At 57.8% G+C, this 16,542-nt stretch overlaps 1 protein-coding gene across 1 annotated transcript in view; it reads left to right on the plus strand.

The window, feature by feature from the left end:
• The window catches only part of USP10 (ubiquitin specific peptidase 10), a 66,285-nt gene extending 57,350 nt beyond the window's left edge, over positions 1–8,935 (plus strand). The window contains exons 11-14 of the mRNA XM_039226594.1: positions 1,999–2,164; positions 4,804–4,948; positions 6,280–6,345; positions 7,952–8,935. Coding sequence (XP_039082525.1) covers positions 1,999–2,164; positions 4,804–4,948; positions 6,280–6,345; positions 7,952–8,139 — 565 coding nt within the window. The 3' untranslated portion in view covers positions 8,140–8,935. The remainder of the gene's footprint in view (positions 1–1,998; positions 2,165–4,803; positions 4,949–6,279; positions 6,346–7,951) is intronic.
• The last annotated feature ends 7,607 nt before the right edge of the window (positions 8,936–16,542 follow it).

Here is a 16,542-nt window from a genome sequence, read left to right on the forward strand (position 1 = left end):
GGTGGTGATGACCGCTGTGACGCGGAGCTCAGGTGCGCTGGGGCCATCTCTGGGGAGGCCCGGGTGTCCCGAGTCCCGAAGGACCCCCTCGGAGCTGGGTCTCTCAGATGGCCTCGGGTTATAGTCTATGAGGCTGGTTTTTTCAGGGAGACTCAGCCTAGCTCATCCCAAAGGCCGTGAACCCGAAAGAAGTACCACCCTCTCCACAGCGGGGAAGGGTAGTTCCGGCGCTCTCTGCTCTAAAGCAACTCAGGTCGAGCCCCTTTCCGTTAGGCTAGTAGCCCCTCCAAGCGCCTGGCTCCTGCGCGGCGGGCAGTGCTGCGGTGCTGGGCTGCGTTCAGAGGCCGCCGCCTTGAGTGGGTCAGCCCCGTGCCCCTTGCTGTGAGGATGTCTCTGCGTCGGCTGTGGGCTCGGGTGGGCCCTGGGACACCCGACCCCTCGCTGCCAGCCCTGTAATGCGGTGTTGCCGGATACGATCCCTTGGGCTGGGCTGTTCAGGAAGGGAAGCAGGGACGAGGGGAGGCCCGGCGGTGAGAGAAGGCCGTCTTCTGCCCTTAGCTCTGCGTGAGGCCGGCAGCCTGATGGCAGCGTTCGTGGGCCCAGTGGTTGTCACGGCACCGTGTTTGTAGGCGCGGTGTGAGAATTGCGGGGCTCCTGAGGCCCGAGTGCCCAGAGCTCACATTTGTTTGCAGATAACGAGTGGGCAGACCCAGAATCCACTTTGGAGAAATTTCTAGCTTGGCCTGCATGGCCCTGCCACGACCTCCGGCCTTGGCCTTGCCGGGGTTTTTACGTTGAAATTAATTGTTGATACTTTGGAGAGATGACAGAGCAAAGACTGGAGTTGTTTCTTTGAATTTAGGAACTTCTCTGTGTGGCGTAGCCATCGTTAAGCATGGGTTTCTTTTCACATTCACTCTCCTTGGGAGACTTTTCCCTCCCCTGGAATAACCGGCACTTTTTTCACACACCCCCCCGCCCCGACCTTGAATGAAGTCCAGGCCGTGGGAGTCAGGAGGGAGCCTCTCACTCCCCCACCAGCTGTAGTGGCCGCCTCTCCCCCTGCTGCTTTTGGAACCGGGGGAACGGCCATTGCCGTCAGGTGAGCACCCTTCGAGGGAGCACGGAGAGGCTTCCAGACACCGTGTGGCACAAGAGCACGTGTGGACGTGAAGCCCAAGGCAGGAAGGCGCTTAGTCCGCTCTTCGGGCCGCCCGCTCTTCGGGCCGCCCGCCCTGTGAAGTCTGAATCCCCACGCACAGCCGTCCAATTCCGTTTGTAAACTAGGTCACTCCCGACTGCAGGGGCGGAATTCTCGCTGAGCTCCTGGAATGTTTCCTTCCCGGGGCTGAATGAGAGGTGGGCTGAGCACACAGGTTTTACTCAGAAAAACTTAGAGAAAGGAAAATGAAATGAGAAACCAGCTAAGAAAACAAGGTTGAATTGGCGCCCTACTTGTTGGGCGTGGAAGGTGGCCCTGTGTCCTGGAACGCTGGCCTGTTTTTTGTCGGACGCACCCTGCGCCTCTCCTTCTATGAGTCATTGTCATCGGGGGAAATGCCATTAAAAATACCGTTTACCTTGGGGTTTCCTCTGTTCTGTTAGAACAGCTCTGATACTTTGAGAAAATGAAAAGTGGCAGCGTTTTGAGGCCATGGCGGGACAGGGGTGGTTGTTAACTGGTGCGCTAGAGCAAGTGCGGAGCGGGGGGAGGGAGTGTGGCAGACGAGCAGGCTTTTCTTCCAGTGCGCCTGCGCCGGCAAAGCGGGCAGCCCAGCCGCTGCCCGGATGCCAGTGGGACTCAGCAGGTAGTGTTCAGCGTGATTATTTTTAAATTCAGGGTATTTTTGGCTTTTCTTTTCTCTGGCCTCCCAGAAGTGATACGGAGATGTCTGGTTCTCAGCGTTAGCCGCTCTCCCGCTGCTGAATAATCTTCAGGGAGAGTGAGCGGCAAGGGGTGGCCTCTCACAGTTTTCTGGTTTTGTTTTCGGTCCTTAGGTCTGTGGTTTATCAGCAGAGTTCAAAGGAATCTGCCACTTTGCAGCCATTTTTCACGTTGCAGCTGGACATCCAGTCTGACAAGATCCGTACGGTCCAGGACGCACTGGAGAGCTTGGTGGCGAGGGAATCGGTCCAAGGCTACACCACGAAAACCAAACAGGAGGTATATTTGCAGTCGATCTCGAACGTTTGTGCCGAGGCACTCGTGCGGCGGGAAGTGGGTCTGCGCTCCGCCTCGCGGACCCATGCGTGGCGCACCTGTGTAGGACCGAACGCGTCCCCGTTTTAGACCGGAGCGAGGAAGCAGAAGGTCCTGCCGGCCTCGTGTAGCCCAGGGTGAGGCTCGTCGGCATCATTTATCCTGCGCTGTGTTTCACGTTCCGGTGGGCCGATCGCGGCACGATAGCGCCGCGTCACCCGGCTTCTAACGTCGCAGAGCACAGTCCCACGAGCTGAGGCGGGCCAGGAAGGGCTTCCAGACTGCTGATTTTGTGTTCGATTGTAGACCTTCAAGGACGTCGAAAAATAGAAAGTAGCTGCTGTCATGCCTGTTAGTCTTCAGTTTGATCTGAGAAGGAGAAAAGTCTGAGGAGTTTAGTGTTTAGGAGTCGGGAGAAGCTTCGTGGGGGAACCATCAGCCACGTCAGGAGGGAGGCAGGGTGTCCTCAGAGAGCTCCCCGGTGCCTGGGGGGCCGGGTGTGCCCGCTGGGGGCCCGGTGTGCCCGCTGACACCTGTTTGCACTACAGGGTTGAGGGTGTCGTCTCCACTGCAGAGATGGCGCTGGGAAATTCGGGAAGACATGTCGGGGAGGCGAACGCAGGCCAGCCCGGCCGCTCCTGTTCGAACAGCTCGTAGCCTCCCTGGGGAGCGGGGTTCCGTGAGGCCGCAGGCGCACGGGGACCAGGGCGGGGGAGGCCGGGGCTGCGGTTCTCGTGGGGCCGCCTGTCTGCCCCGGGCAGGCAGTGTCCTTGCGTCCTCCACGCTGCATTCCCACGTGCTTCCCACGGGCCACTTTGTGTAAAGCAGAAAAGCGTGGAGCGAGAGACAGAACCGTGGCCCGAGTGAGGAAGCTGCGTCTGGCGGTGGCTCAACGAGAGGGAAAGTGGTACTTGTTTTCGGCTGGCGTGGCCACAGCCGTGGCCCCACCCCCCTTCCCATGGCTCTCACTCGCTCTCCCGTGGCCTCCTGTGAGGCTGGTGGCCACTCGGCCTCTCCCAGGGCTGTGGCAGAGCGCCCCTGCCCCCCACGCATCTTTTCCTCTCCTGCTGCTGTGACATGTGCACTTCGGGGCGGGTCTGGAAGCATGCTGCGTGTGCCGGCTCGGTGCCCGTGGTGCCCGTGGTGCCCGTGGTGCCCGTGGTGCTGGTGGTGAGTTCCCGGGAAGAGCGAAAACACTCTGAAAAGCAGATGTTTGAGGAAGGAGGATCTTGGACAGCACATATGGGGCGGGGAGATCTGGAAAGAACACGCATCACACTTTCCGGAATGTGTTTTTTTGAATTTACCTTTTAAAATGCCAAATTTAACGTTACTGTATTTTAAGGTCACAAGGTATTTTTGCTGTGGGGACACAGGTTACATGAAGTGCTGGCTGTGTAGGAAGGGTCTGGTTCTGTCGGGTGAAGACACATGTCTCCGTTTGTCTGGAGCCCAAAACATGGAAGGATTGCTGATCAGCCCCAGTGAATTGCCTGGAAGAGTGAGGTCAGAGACCTAGGCCAGTGCCCTCGCCCCACTCCCGGTTCAGTGTGCGGACGCCCGCGTCCCTCTTGCCCGGATCTTGGTCTCTAACTGCTGAGCCGGAGCCACGCTTGCCGGTCGCTTGTGAGTCCTCATTGGCTCTGGAGGCGCTAGGCCACAGACCTGTCCCCACCTGGGACCCGAGTCTGGGTGGGAAGCCAGGCGGCCGTAAAGACACCTCCCCCAGGTGCACACGTGGCCTTGAAAGCTTCCTATGCTCAGCTCCCATCGTTCTCTTTCGGGCGATGACTCAAACAGATCTTTCTACCAAAAGGATTCTTCATGTAACTATAGGAAGCGTCAGAGCGTTCACAGCTCCGAAGAAGAGGAGATAAAGGGGACTGACTAGGTATCGTTGGCAAGGGTATGTTTTACTGAAGAGCAGCGTTCGTGAGACCTGTGGGCGCCAGCGAGGGGGTGGATTGGCATGATGCCTCCGTGCAGCTGAGGCTTAGAGTAGATCCCTCTTGGGTTACTTAGAACGCCGAATTCGAGAAACACTTTGGCTTCAGTTTGAGTTCCCGCGGGAGTTACTAAAAAGCATGTTGGTATAGACATAACGCAAGGTGCTGCTACTGAGGTAGCTTTTGAATTTTTGTGCCACTTCGTCATTAATGTCACGGAGCAAAGGTTTTTAGTTTTGTGTTTTTGAGAGAGAGAGAGGATAAGTGAGCAAGGGGCAGAGGGAGAGTCTCATGAGGGGCAGAGATGGAGAGAGAGAAGAAGCAGGGCTCACCTGGGGCGGCTTGTGCTCACCCGACCCGGAGCTCGAACCCACGAACCGGGAGATCAGGACCTGACCAGAAGTCTGACGCTTAGCCGACTGAGTCCCCCCAGGTGCCCTCAGAGCGGGGCTTCCCGCCGTGGGGCCCGCACCTGGCCCAGGCGTCCGCGGGGCCCTCGCCGCTGTGTTGACAGGGATGCGGGCTTTTGCGTAAGAGGAGAACAGGCGCCTCTCAGAAGACCTCCTAGCGGGACGTTCGCGTGGCCGGCAAGGCGGGCCACGGGCCCTGAGGCCGCCGGACTGAGGGCGGCGCGCCCTGCCCTGCTCTGTGCCGCAGGTGGAGGTGAGCCGCCGGGTGACGCTGGAGAAGCTCCCTCCGGTCCTCGTGCTGCACCTGAAGCGGTTTGTGTACGAGAAGGCCGGCGGGTGCCAGAAGCTTGTCAAGAACGTCGAGTACCCTGTGGACCTGGAGATCAGCAAAGGTGAGCGCCGTCCGTGGGCGGGACAGCGCGGGCGTGGCCCCTGGCGTTCCTGCGGGATGCCGAGGCTCAGGAAGTTCTCGTTCGTGCCGTGTGGCTTCGCATGTCTCCATTTATAACAGATACTGAAATTGGCACCAGGGGAGCCCTAGAAAAATAAAGGCAAAAAAGATGAATCAATGATATAATCTTATTAGAAAAATGGAGGAGATTTTGTCCATTAAAACGGGCATCATTTTTCTGGAAGTATTTTCTGGATTGGTGGAAGAAAGCATTTTTCTTTATACTGAATATGAACAATTGCCGAAACCAGCCTGTTTTTGTGTTTTTTTTTAAATTTTTAAAAAACGTTTTATTTATTTCTGAGAGAGAGGAGAGAGAGACAGTGTGAGCAGGGGAGGGTCAGAGAGAGAGGGAGACAGAGCCTGAAGCAGCTCCAGGCTCTGAGCTGTCAGCACAGAGCCTGATGGGAGCCTCGGACCCACGAACCGTGAGATCGTGACCTGAGGCGAAGTCGGACGCTTAACCGACTGAGCCCCCCAGGCGCCCCCAAACCAGCCTGCTAAGTGGACTTTCTTAGCACAGCGAAGGAATGTTTCCCATAGGCCACTGGGGTCCCTCTGACCCCCAGTGGCAGTGACACGTGTGTCATATTTGTGGCACCCCGTCAGCCACAGGCCCCTGTCAGGTGGCTGGGCCTTGTCAGTGTGGGCTGTCTTGCTTGTTAGACGTGTTTTCATGTCGCTGACACCTTCCGTGCTTTCTAGAAAGAAACGAGATAGGCGAGGCCCTGAGGCCCTGGCTTGGGTCAAGGGTGAGGGTAGGGGAGAGGCCGGCGGCGAGAAGGGTCCCTGCGGGGAGCTGTTCCTGCAGGGGCCAGGTGCCCCGAGGACGAGGACTCCGCCTTCCCAGCTGGTGGCCCAGTGCCTCATGGGAGAGACCATCTTACTCTTACCTGACGGCCTCCCTCACCTGTGAGATGTTTGAATTCTGAGCTTTCCCGAGGCCGTTGTGTTTCTCAGTGGGCAGGTTTCTTCTCCATTCTTCAGAATATCTGCTTTTAAGGGGTTTCTGGCACGAGCTTGATATGCTCAGAGTGTTTCCTCTGCTTCGTAACGGACGGGTTGCCGGTCCCCTGGCCCCGTGTCCCACAGCCGCTCTGCCTCCCGGGCGGCGCTTCTGCAGACGAAGGGATGGATGGAGCTTCTCCGGTTTTCCTGGTCTGCCGGGGGCGCGTGTGAGCGGGGCCATCGGAACCTCTTCGTCCCTGTCACCCCGAGCCCGTCTGTAAGTGCGTTTTTATAGATTGCGGCTGTTGATATTTTGTTTTCCAGAACTGCTTTCTCCGGGGGTTAAAAGTAAGAACTTTAAATGCCACCGAACCTACAGGCTCTTTGCAGGTAAGCACACGTGCGCGTTGTGTCCGTACGAAAGCAGTGACGAGGGCGGTGCCAGGCCGCGTTTGCCCTCGCCCCTCAGCGCAGAGAAGAGGCTCCGGTGCCCCTGCACTCTGCCAGGCGGTGCCTTGTGAAAACCTGGGTCTGACGTGACGTTGGGGCTTGGAACTCAGTGGAATATTCTTTTGGCTCTGAGCTGCCTCCAACTTGAGACCTCATTTAACCTCAGCTCTGTCTGGGGTCCGGGTCGGGTGGGGGGCTCTCTGGTGCTGCTTCGGGGACTGGAACACGTGGGGGCTGCTTTCTCTTGGAGGCTTATGACAGAAGTGTCTGCAGGCAGCACACCCTCAGGTCGCTAAGTCCCACGGACTCGGTCACTTTATAAAAAGCCTCGCTCAGGTCGGGTCTCAGAGGTGAGATTCCAGGATGGAGTCCCGAGTGGACTTGGGGTGCGGGGGGCGAGCCGCGTCGGGCCTCACGTCCTCGACAGCCTTCTGATCACTGTGACCTGCCGCGTGCGTGCCGGTCCCACCACTGGTGTCCTGTCCCCGGGGGGCCAGTCGTGGTGGTCATGTCCCCTAGTGTGGAGGCTCCTTTACCAGAGGGGCTGTCCTCTCCCCAGTCTCGGCCACGGGTCCGTCTGGACAGCATCGTCCCTCCTGTGCAGTGACAGCTGCCTCCAGGGCCCAGCGACCTTGCCGCCAGCCGGGTATCGTTCCTCCTGCTGGCGGTGGCCTGTCCTCCGGAGGCGTGTGTCCCCCCAGGTGTCCCCCCCCCCAGGTGTCTCCCCCAGGTGTCCCTCCCCCAGGTGTCCCCCCCAGGTGTCCCCCCAGGTGTCCCCCCCCCAGGGGTCCCTCCTCCCCAGGCTCATCCTCCGAGCCGGGGAGATGCGGCCCTTGGTGTCTCTCGGTGATTTCCCTGCATCTTCCAGTGGTTGGTTGTCTTTGTTTTAGGCCTTTGACTTAAGGCTTCTTGGTTGAATTACAGAATTTTCTTAGGCAAATAGCAAGTGCTGCTTTTTGGAATTTAACCTCATTCGTTAAAACCTGAAAGAAGGAAGAGTGGCTGGGTGCCACGTGGGCGGGGATGCCACACGCTGTGCCCACACAACAGCCCTGATGGCCCTCCTGGGGCCGGTGCAGCCACTCGCTGTGATGACAGTCCCTGAAAACCTAGAATTCTCCGTTTGTCACGTACGCCGGCGCGTCCCTGCATCACCGTGCGCCCAGTCTCCCCTCGTCCTGTGGCACCACCGGGTGCTCTTGTGCCAGCTGTGGGGGGTCAGACGGTCCCTTCAGAGCAGTCTCGCAGGGCGTGGGCTGGGTAGGGAGCACGAGGGTGTGGGGTCTCTGGGGCGCAGTCCTGGAGGCGGGGGCGGGGAGGGGTCTTCCGCGCGGCGCCCCCGAGTGCTCGCTGCAGTGGAGGGCGGTCCTCGCCTGAGGGGCCGGCAACGACTCTGGCTGGGAGGCCTTACACACGTCACGCGGGTCACTAGGATGTGCGGGTGACGTTTTCTCGTGAACTGTTCGGGGCTGTGGATTGAACGAAGTGGCTCTGGGTGGGGGGGCGCGGGCACGGCCTCCCTCACGGCGCCCGGCCTCTCTTGCAGTGGTCTACCATCACGGAGGCAGCGCAACGGGCGGCCACTACAGCACGGACGTCTTCCAGATCGGCCTCAACGGCTGGCTGCGCATCGAAGACCAGGCGGTCAAGGTGGTCAGCCAGCACCAGGTGGTGAAGCCCGCCGCCGAGCGCACAGCCTACCTCCTGTATTACCGCCGCGTGGACCTGCTGTAGCCGCCTGCGCGCCGTGTGCCCGCCGCCGCTTCGACGCCGTGCCCTCCGACCTCCTTCCTGTCCCCGGCGGCTCTCCGGACGGGGCCTCGCTGCCCTCGCAGAACGGGCTAGAGCGGAGAGCAGACGCCTGGGGCCTGTGCGCCACGGCTCACGTTGACGCTGCTTCCACACCCAAATCACTCGGTTGAACCGGGCCGTCGCTTGATTTAAGAAAACACACAGAACCCGAGTTTCCGAAATAATGCTGATTCCTGAGTAAGAGGGGGGAGCTCGCATTCGACTCCCAGTCTAATTGCTTCATAGAATAAATCCTGCACCAGCAACACTTGTAAATTTGTGAAAATGAATTTTATCTTTCCTTAAAAAATAAATTTTTTAATCCCTCACACTTCCTTCCCCACCCTTTAGTTTTTGATAAATGATAAAAATGAGCCAGTTATCACAGAAGAGATAGTTCTTCAAAAGAAACATAAATACAAAAAATAAGTTGCTGGTTCCTAACAGGAAAAATACACTTTAATAATTGTGCGATGAAAAGCTGCTTACGTGCACATTGCAGATCAGACCCCTTGGGGGATTGTCAACTTTATTGCCATTAAAAGATTTCCAATTGCATTCATGCTTCTGTGTACACGGATGAAACACGGGCAAATAACGAAGGAGGCTCTTCCCTCAGGTCGCTCTGTCTAACCCTGCCGCCTGCTCCTCTGTGACGCCGCGTCTCTAACTGCGCAGCTGAGTGACCCCCAGGGTGCAGGTTGTCGCCCATCAATAAAAATCACAACGTTGGTGTAAAGCTGTGCCTGGTGTGTCTTTGCCTGCTGGTGCTCCTTCGGGTGGCTGGCGCTCCCCGGGGCATGGGGTCCCCAGAGCTACAGCGGCCCCCCGGCCACTGGCCTGAGACTCAGGGCGTGCTCGCTGGGCGCATTGGGGAAACCGAGCCTTCGAACATTCCGGTGGCAGGAAGGGAGGTGAGTCTTTTCCGTTCTGTCCCCTGTGCAGTCAGCACCCCGGGCGGTGGGCTTGCCTCCAGCCTGAACGTCGTGCATGCGCCGGGGCCTCTTAGCAGCACTCCAGGCACCACCCTCGGAGGGGACGGGAAAGAGCGGCCACATGGGCCCGGGCCACCTGCAGTGGCTCTGGTGCCCGTGGTGCCGTCTCCAGCCCGTAATGAGCTGGGCTCCCCGGACGAGCACGTTTGCACAGCCAGAGCCTTTTCCCAGAGCCCTTTCCGGGGCAGCCGGCGTCCTAAATGCAGCCCAGTGCTGCTCGGGCTCAGAGCTGTCCCCCCAATCACGGGACGGACGCTCCATGTCACCCTTCCCTGTCGTCACCCTGACCTAACCGGGTCCGCTTGGCTGACTGACCTTCGGCTCATAGTTAGGTGTTCATTGAAATAGACCCTTCGTAGGAACACGTGCTGTTTGGAGTTCATGCCCATCGGGAAGCTGCCCCCCAGTGCTCAGCCAGCCGAGGACGGGCCGAAGCTGTGTCGTAGAGCTGGCCGTGAGCTCGGGGCCGCCACAGCGTGACCCAGGTCGCGTGTCGCTATGTGAATGGCTTCTCCGTGTTGAAACACGCCAGCCTCTGACGGGCGCTGCTCATGCCCCGCGGCAGGGTGAGCGTCTCTCGCCAGACTGTCCCCGTCCCCGTAAGTCAGGCTGTGACCCTCTCAAGAATGAGGCCCTCTGATGGGAGATGCCTTCAGCCGGAGTCTGAAGCAAGAGATGAAAGAAGACCTTCTTGGTACCTGTGTGTGTAGGTGAGAAAACGGCCCCCCAAGTGGCATTCAGGGGTTTCTACATAATCTTGACGCTGCTGAGGGATGGATTTCCTCAAGTCCAAGATCTGTTGGAGATGAATGAGGTATCGAGGAGCTTCCATTGAAAGCTCTCCAGTCTCTCTCTCTCTCTCTCTCTCAGTGAGTTGGTCCAGTGGGGTCTTGGGCGTGTTGGTCAGCATATGATGGGGTAGCAGTAGTGCTTTCACCTTTAACAGGCTGTTCCCCACGGGCACCGGACTTCCCGTTCAGCCATCGGGTAGCCAGCCAAGGGTCCTGGGGCCCTCGGGTCCATATGTCAAATATTTGTTTGGAAGACGGGCTCGAGCTGTGTAGGGAAGAGACACTGTGCGTTAACCCCCTGCCACCTTCCTCCCTGATTGTGTGTGTGACGGGGATGGAGCTTCCCAGTTTCCTTCACTTAAATATGGACCCAGCTACGGACAGAAGCGTAAACTCACAGAGGGACAGAATATGCAGCAAGCAGTCAGCCCGGAGCCAAGAGTCCTCAAGCTGTCCCTGGGTAGAGAGTAAGATCATTCTAGCAAATCCAGCCCCAGGATCCCCAGTGAAGTGCTGGCCGCGCGCTCTCCATCCCCAGGGTCCCCGGTGAAGTGCCGGCTGCGCGCTCTCTGTTCTTGAGATTTTGAACTCTGGGCTCTGTGTTTTGTGATGCCATGGTTTCTATTTTGGTAAGTTTCATGGACAGTTTCCCTGGATTTAGGTCATATATACTTAGAACTCGGCCCATTAACCTTGGTGTTGGGGGCACAGATTGTGATTTCCTCCGTCAGCGTACGGCGTGTCTATACGCGGCTTTTAAGCGGGTGTGCACACTACGGGGTTGTCGGAAGCGGGTCCTGGGGGGATTTTCCTTTAACGTGTGAGTGATTACTAACGAGGCCCGGGAGCTCCTGTACGGGGGACGCCAGCACGAATCGTACCTGGTTGGTACGTTTGCCCAGTAGCCAAGAAAGCGCACAACGCACCATGGGCTCCATTCAGAGCAGGAGATGGTGGTCCCCTCGTTGGCCGATGCCGCACACGGTTCAGCGGCTCGAGGGGCTCATGCAGCCTCCTGCTCCCGGGTCTCCGTGTAACCAGCCCCCCGCCGTGGGCCGACGTGAGGGCGCCAGGAGCGGGCACACGCCGTCCTGTGTCTTTCTCTGAGGGGGAGTTTCTGCTCGTAGCTCTCAGGGGCCGCTTGCGCCTGACCTGGCTGCCTGGCGAGCAAGCTGAGGTTGCGGTCAAGGTCAGACGCTTTGGATAGTTCGCCCTGCGCAGCTGCCAGACCGACTTGCAGCGTCAGTACCTTGTCCCATTGCAGACACGCCCATCGAAGGGGCCGCTGAGTCCATCAGGACACATGGGAGAGCGGGGCCTTTTCTGTCCCTGTGCAGCTCGGTGACTGTCCCCAGTGAGGACTGTGCCCCTTTCATCCATGTCCCCAGGGTCGTTGGACTTAGAAAACATTTAACGAAGTGTGACTTTTTTTTTTTAATATTTATTTTTTAGAGAGATAGGGAGAGACAGCGTGAGCAGGGGAGGGGCAGAGAGAGAGGGAGACACAGAATCCGAAACAGGCTCCAGGCTCCGAGCTGTCAGCACAGAGCCCAACGCAGGGTTCGAACCCACGAACCATGAGACCATGACCTGAGCCAGAGTTGGAGGCTGAATCGACTGAGCCCCGGAAGCAACCCACACTGTGACTTTGGAAAACAGTCGGTCCAGCAGGATCACCTGTTCACAGCCAGCTGTGTGCGTGGGGTGATTTTCATGTGAAACCAGCCGAGTTCATGGCTAAGCAGACACACCTTTTCTTTGGCAGGTGTTTCCTCCGGTTTCCAAGCATTTGGCTTTTGTTTTTTGTAAGCGTTGGTATTCTTCTTCTGAGCTCACCATTTACTTATATCTTTTGGAGGAAAATGTATTTCCTTGAAAAATGACATTGACTTCGTAGCCTGGCTTCACTCTGTGGTCACGTTTGTTCTTTGAAGGACTGAACTATGAGCTGGCGAAGACGCGCCTCACGCAGCCGCTGAGTCTCTGGTCTGGCGCCCCGCCCCCGTGGGGAGGGCCCGCTGGTGGGGGGGGGCTCCCCCCGGACTGTTTGTACTGCACGTGTCTGCCAGTTACACACACACGTCGTTCCTCAGACTTGGCAGTGCCCCTGCTGTGCGCTGATCGTGACTGAGGTCATTTACCACGAGAGAGTTTTGTCGGGTGATCTTTTCTTGGAAACAACCAGCTTCTTATTGTTTTAATTTTGTTTTTAACTTTATGTATTTATTTGGAGAGAGAGGAAGAGCACACGCACAGCTGCACAAGCGGGAGGAGGGGCGGGGGGGAGGGGAGAGCATCCCAAGCAGGCTCCGCCCTGCCAGCGCAGAGCCTGATGCAGGGGTCCAGCTCACAAACTGAGATCGGGTCCTGAGCTGAAACCAAGAGCCAGACACTTAACTGACTGAGCCTCCCAGGCGCCCTGCATTTAAATCACTGTGTTTGCATTAAAGGAAATGCACTCGGTCCTAATGCTTTTGACTTCCACACCGAAGGGTTGTGTTGAAGATGTTCTCGCTTGTTTATAAACTCCAGTTTCTCACAGATGACTGTTGAAGTGCTTGCCCTTTAGTTGTTGGAAAAGTTTCTCGTGTGTTTTCAAACAAGTAAAATATTAGGGTGGCTTTGTTTATTCTATTTGAAGCCAATGAAATGAAAGCGTGTGTGTGGGGATGCACACTGTGTTCTGGGCACACTTGGGAGCCGATAAACTTCAACCCCGTGTTTTTGTTTTGCCTTTTTTTTTAGTACAAGGTTTTGTTTTGTTTAAGTCTGTCAGCTTCTCAAGAGTGTGTTTTGTTGTGTAGCCCATCCGCGTAGTTTGTTGGGTTCGGGGTCACCCAAGGATTCTCGGGTTGGGTCTGGTGAGCTGACCTTGGGTTTCCCACTTATCCTTAAAAGAAAGCAAACCTCTTTGCTTTCAGAGAATTTTGGGATTCTTTATGTAATTAAAAAAAAAGTTATTCTGCTTTTAAAAAAAGATTGAGGGGCGCCTGGGTGGCTCAGTCTGTTAAGCATCCGACTTGATTTCAGCTCAGGTCACGGTCTCACAGTTGTGAGATCCAGCCCTGCGTTGGGTTCCACGCTGGGCATGGAGCCTGCTTGGGATTCTCCCTTTCCCTCTGCCCTTCCCTTGCTCACACACACACTCTCTCAGAAAAAAATAAAATAAAATAAATAAAAAGATTGAAAGCCTCTCATGTATGGTGTAGATTTCCTTGCTGATGTGCAAATTGACTCTTCATTCAGCGCCTGTTTACATCCGTGGGGTCCGGCGCTGGGGCTCAGCACTGTCGATGTGCAGGTCAGTCTTTCTTTGCCCAGGTGGCCGCCTGCCGATGTCCTCTACCCGGGCGACCGCGTACCGATGGCCCCTGCCCGGGCAGCCGCGTACCGATGGCCCCTGCCCGGGCGACCGTGTACCGGTGGCTTCTGATAGCCACAGGACTGGATTTGCTGTGGTGCTGATTCTATCACATGCAGCCTCCAGCGCTGGGCCCCTTGGGCTGCTGCGCTCTCTGCAGAGTAAGTGGGTGCCTCCGCTTCCAGCACAGAGCCGCCCTCACGTCCGAGGCCAGCGAGCGGGTGCTCCTAGCGGGGGAGGCAGTGACAGAAAGTCTCTTGTCCCTTAGGAAAAGTGTAAATTAACTTGGAGGTGAGTAACCTTTGCTTTCCGGGACGACCCCCATTTCCCGTGGCTTCAGAGGCACACCGCCCGCTGGGTCCCATCTCCCAGCGCGAGCAGCGGACTCCAGCCACCTGCACTGCTGCTGGTGGCCCCTGGGTGCCGGCACCAGCAAGTCACCGCGGCGCCCTCTCTGGTCACCCGTGGGAGCTGCCACTTGCTGTCCCGTCGGCACCCCTCTCCAGCCTCCCTGCCTCCCCCTGCCCTCCCTGCGACATGGATTCTCCTTTGGCTCATGGCTTGGGTTCTTTCCTTTTTAAGATGTTGACGGTAGCTAAGTCGGGGCTTCCTGGGGACCAGGCCTGGTTCCGAGCTCTGCACAGGCGTTTGGTTCTTCGGCGAGCCCTTGAGTTGGCTGGGCCGGCTCGGGAGCCTGTGCTGTGTGCAGGTGTGCACACCCCCCACCCCCAGCTTTGCCCCTGTGCACCACCCACCCTGCTTTACTGAGCCCAGCACTTGGGAGCAAAGCCGGAATGGCAGAGGCAGGTGGGTGTTGCTGGGAAGTGGAAGGGGCCGTCTGCGCAGGCTCTTGAAGCTTGTAGCGTTGAAACAAAGCCAGCAAAGTAACAAAGTGATTCAAAACAGGGTTACGGACGTCCCAGCCTGCACCGCAAGCTCCTCCTGGACTAACCAGTTACGGGTGACCTCGGGCAGGTGGCTGGCGTCTGGTGTACGAAACGCCCCGGGTAGCACTGCCGTATCGCATCAGGGACAGGACCAGGCAGGTCAACGGGTGGGACCTCCCAGCACAGCACTGGGGGCAGGGAGCCCTGGACGCTGGTGGCCCTTCCCGTGTCCTCACAGGGCTCGCGGCCAGGGCCTCACTGCCCCCATCTCACCTTTGAACTTCCGTCTTTGACCTGCCTCTCGCTCTGACCCTGCTTCCTCGTTCCCTCATTCGAATCTGGGTGCGTCAATTCCAGGTGGTGTCTCCTGCCTGGTCGGGACCCACCGGGTACAGACGTTTGCTGCAGCCACACTTCCACTAAAAACCAGTGTGACTGGGGAGTGGGCAGCGCCCCCGCACACTGCCCCGGGGAGGCCCCGAACAGCTCCGTAGCCAGTTCACTCTCCCACGAACCCCTTTCGTTCCCACGCACAGTCGGGCTGGCTGCTCACACGCCTTGTGGTGGTGCTTTGTGTGTGTGTGGTTTTCTTAATGTTCATTTGTTTTTGAGAGAGTGAGTGTGAGTGGGGGAGGGGCAGAGAGAGGGGGAGACACGGAATCGGAAGCAGGCTCCAGGCTCCGAGCTGTCAGCACAGAGCCCGACGCGGGGCTCGAACCCACAAACCGTGAGCTCATGACCTGAGCCAAAGTCAGATGCCCAACCGGCTGAGCACCCCCAGGCACCCCTTTTTTGTGTTTTTTTTACATCTACTCTACAGCTCTAATGGGACTTACAAAAAGAAAAAAAATAGTAATTCAAAGTCACTAGAGCACAGGAAAAATAGACCAATGAATCCAATCTAAGATTGGGAACAACTGAAGGTTTGTTTTCAAATAAATAAAGACCTTCCACTCCACGCTCACAGCCAGAAGGCACCCGTGTCATTCGGCAAACTCAGCACACGCTTGAAAATGTGCTTTACTTCTGTATTGGGACCAGGTAAGGGCACAGAAGGGGTGGGGCTGTGGGAAGCGAGTGGAGGTGCAGCGGGGAGGAGACAGGGTGGAAGAGAGGGGTCCCAGCGAGGAGGCCGAGAGGGGCGTGGGCCCAGGGGCGCCTCGGGCGCTGTGGCGTCTGCGGGTCCCAGCGCCGGGCTGTCTTGTCCACCACCAACCACTGAAACCAGCCTCGCTGACGCTCAGCCCCCGTCTCCTCCGGGAAGGGCCACCACATTTCTCCTGGACACGGCGCTCACTCGAATTCTGCAGGGGCCTCGGGACCTGGAGAATGGTTTGCATCTTAGAAATGCACTTTACAGGGGCGCCTGGGTGGCATAGTCGGTTAAGCGTCTGACTTTCGCTTAGGTCATGATCTCGGGGTTCGTGGGTTCGAGCCCCGCGTCGGGCTCTGTGCTGACTGCCAGCTCGAAGCCTGGAGCCTGTTTCAGAGTCTGTGACTCCCTCTCTCTCTGACCCTCCCCTGCTCATGCTGTCTCTCTCTCTCTCTCTCGAAATAAATGAAAAAAAAATGCACTTTACAGACTGGGAGGCATCTGTCTCCTTGGCCCGAAAGCCAAGCAGGTTCACAAGCAAGTGGTTGCCTTCTTTCTCCCCCTTGGGGCGCAGTGCACGAAACACCCACGGTCACTGCCACTTCTGGGTGTCTTCTCCCAACACCCAACCTCCTTGAGTGTGTTGGGGATGAGCCTCCTGGTGACGGGGTGTGATGTGAATCAAGGGGAAAATAAAATCCCCTGCAGGAGACGCGAATAAGTGGGGCCGACCCCTCTGCCACGTGGTGGGTGCGAGTCTCCATGCTGTCTTCCCAGAGCCGTGGCTACGGCAGGACCCCCTCCCGGGGTCTGGCAGGAGCAGCACTGGGACGGGATGGCGCAGGACTTGAACTTGAGCTGCGAGCCAGCTCTTCTGAAGTGACCCCCGGGGCACGGGCCAGATGACCCACCCTGGGTCTTTGGACACCTACCGAGGCTGAACCCCCCGCAGGTTTGTGGCTGGTGGGGCAGGAAGGGGTGGGCCCGGCCCTGCCCCCCTTTCAGGGAAATGATGAGCTCTCCGCAGCGACGGTGCCTGAGCAGTAAAACCGCGGGGGGGCGGGGCGGCGAGTGGGGGTGGGGAGCGTACACTCTGGAGGCTTCTGTGCTCGCTCTTGTTGCGACGGTGGTGGTTTGGAAAATATTGAGAAAGAGAACAGAGTGGCTGCCGCGAGTCTGGTTGTCCGTGCGGTTTGTGTTTGGCTTGGAAGACCCGAAA

This window comes from Hyaena hyaena, unplaced genomic scaffold (assembly GCF_003009895.1).
Source record: "Hyaena hyaena isolate Hyena2069 unplaced genomic scaffold, ASM300989v1 scaffold_1, whole genome shotgun sequence".
Lineage (NCBI taxonomy): Eukaryota > Metazoa > Chordata > Mammalia > Carnivora > Hyaenidae > Hyaena > Hyaena hyaena.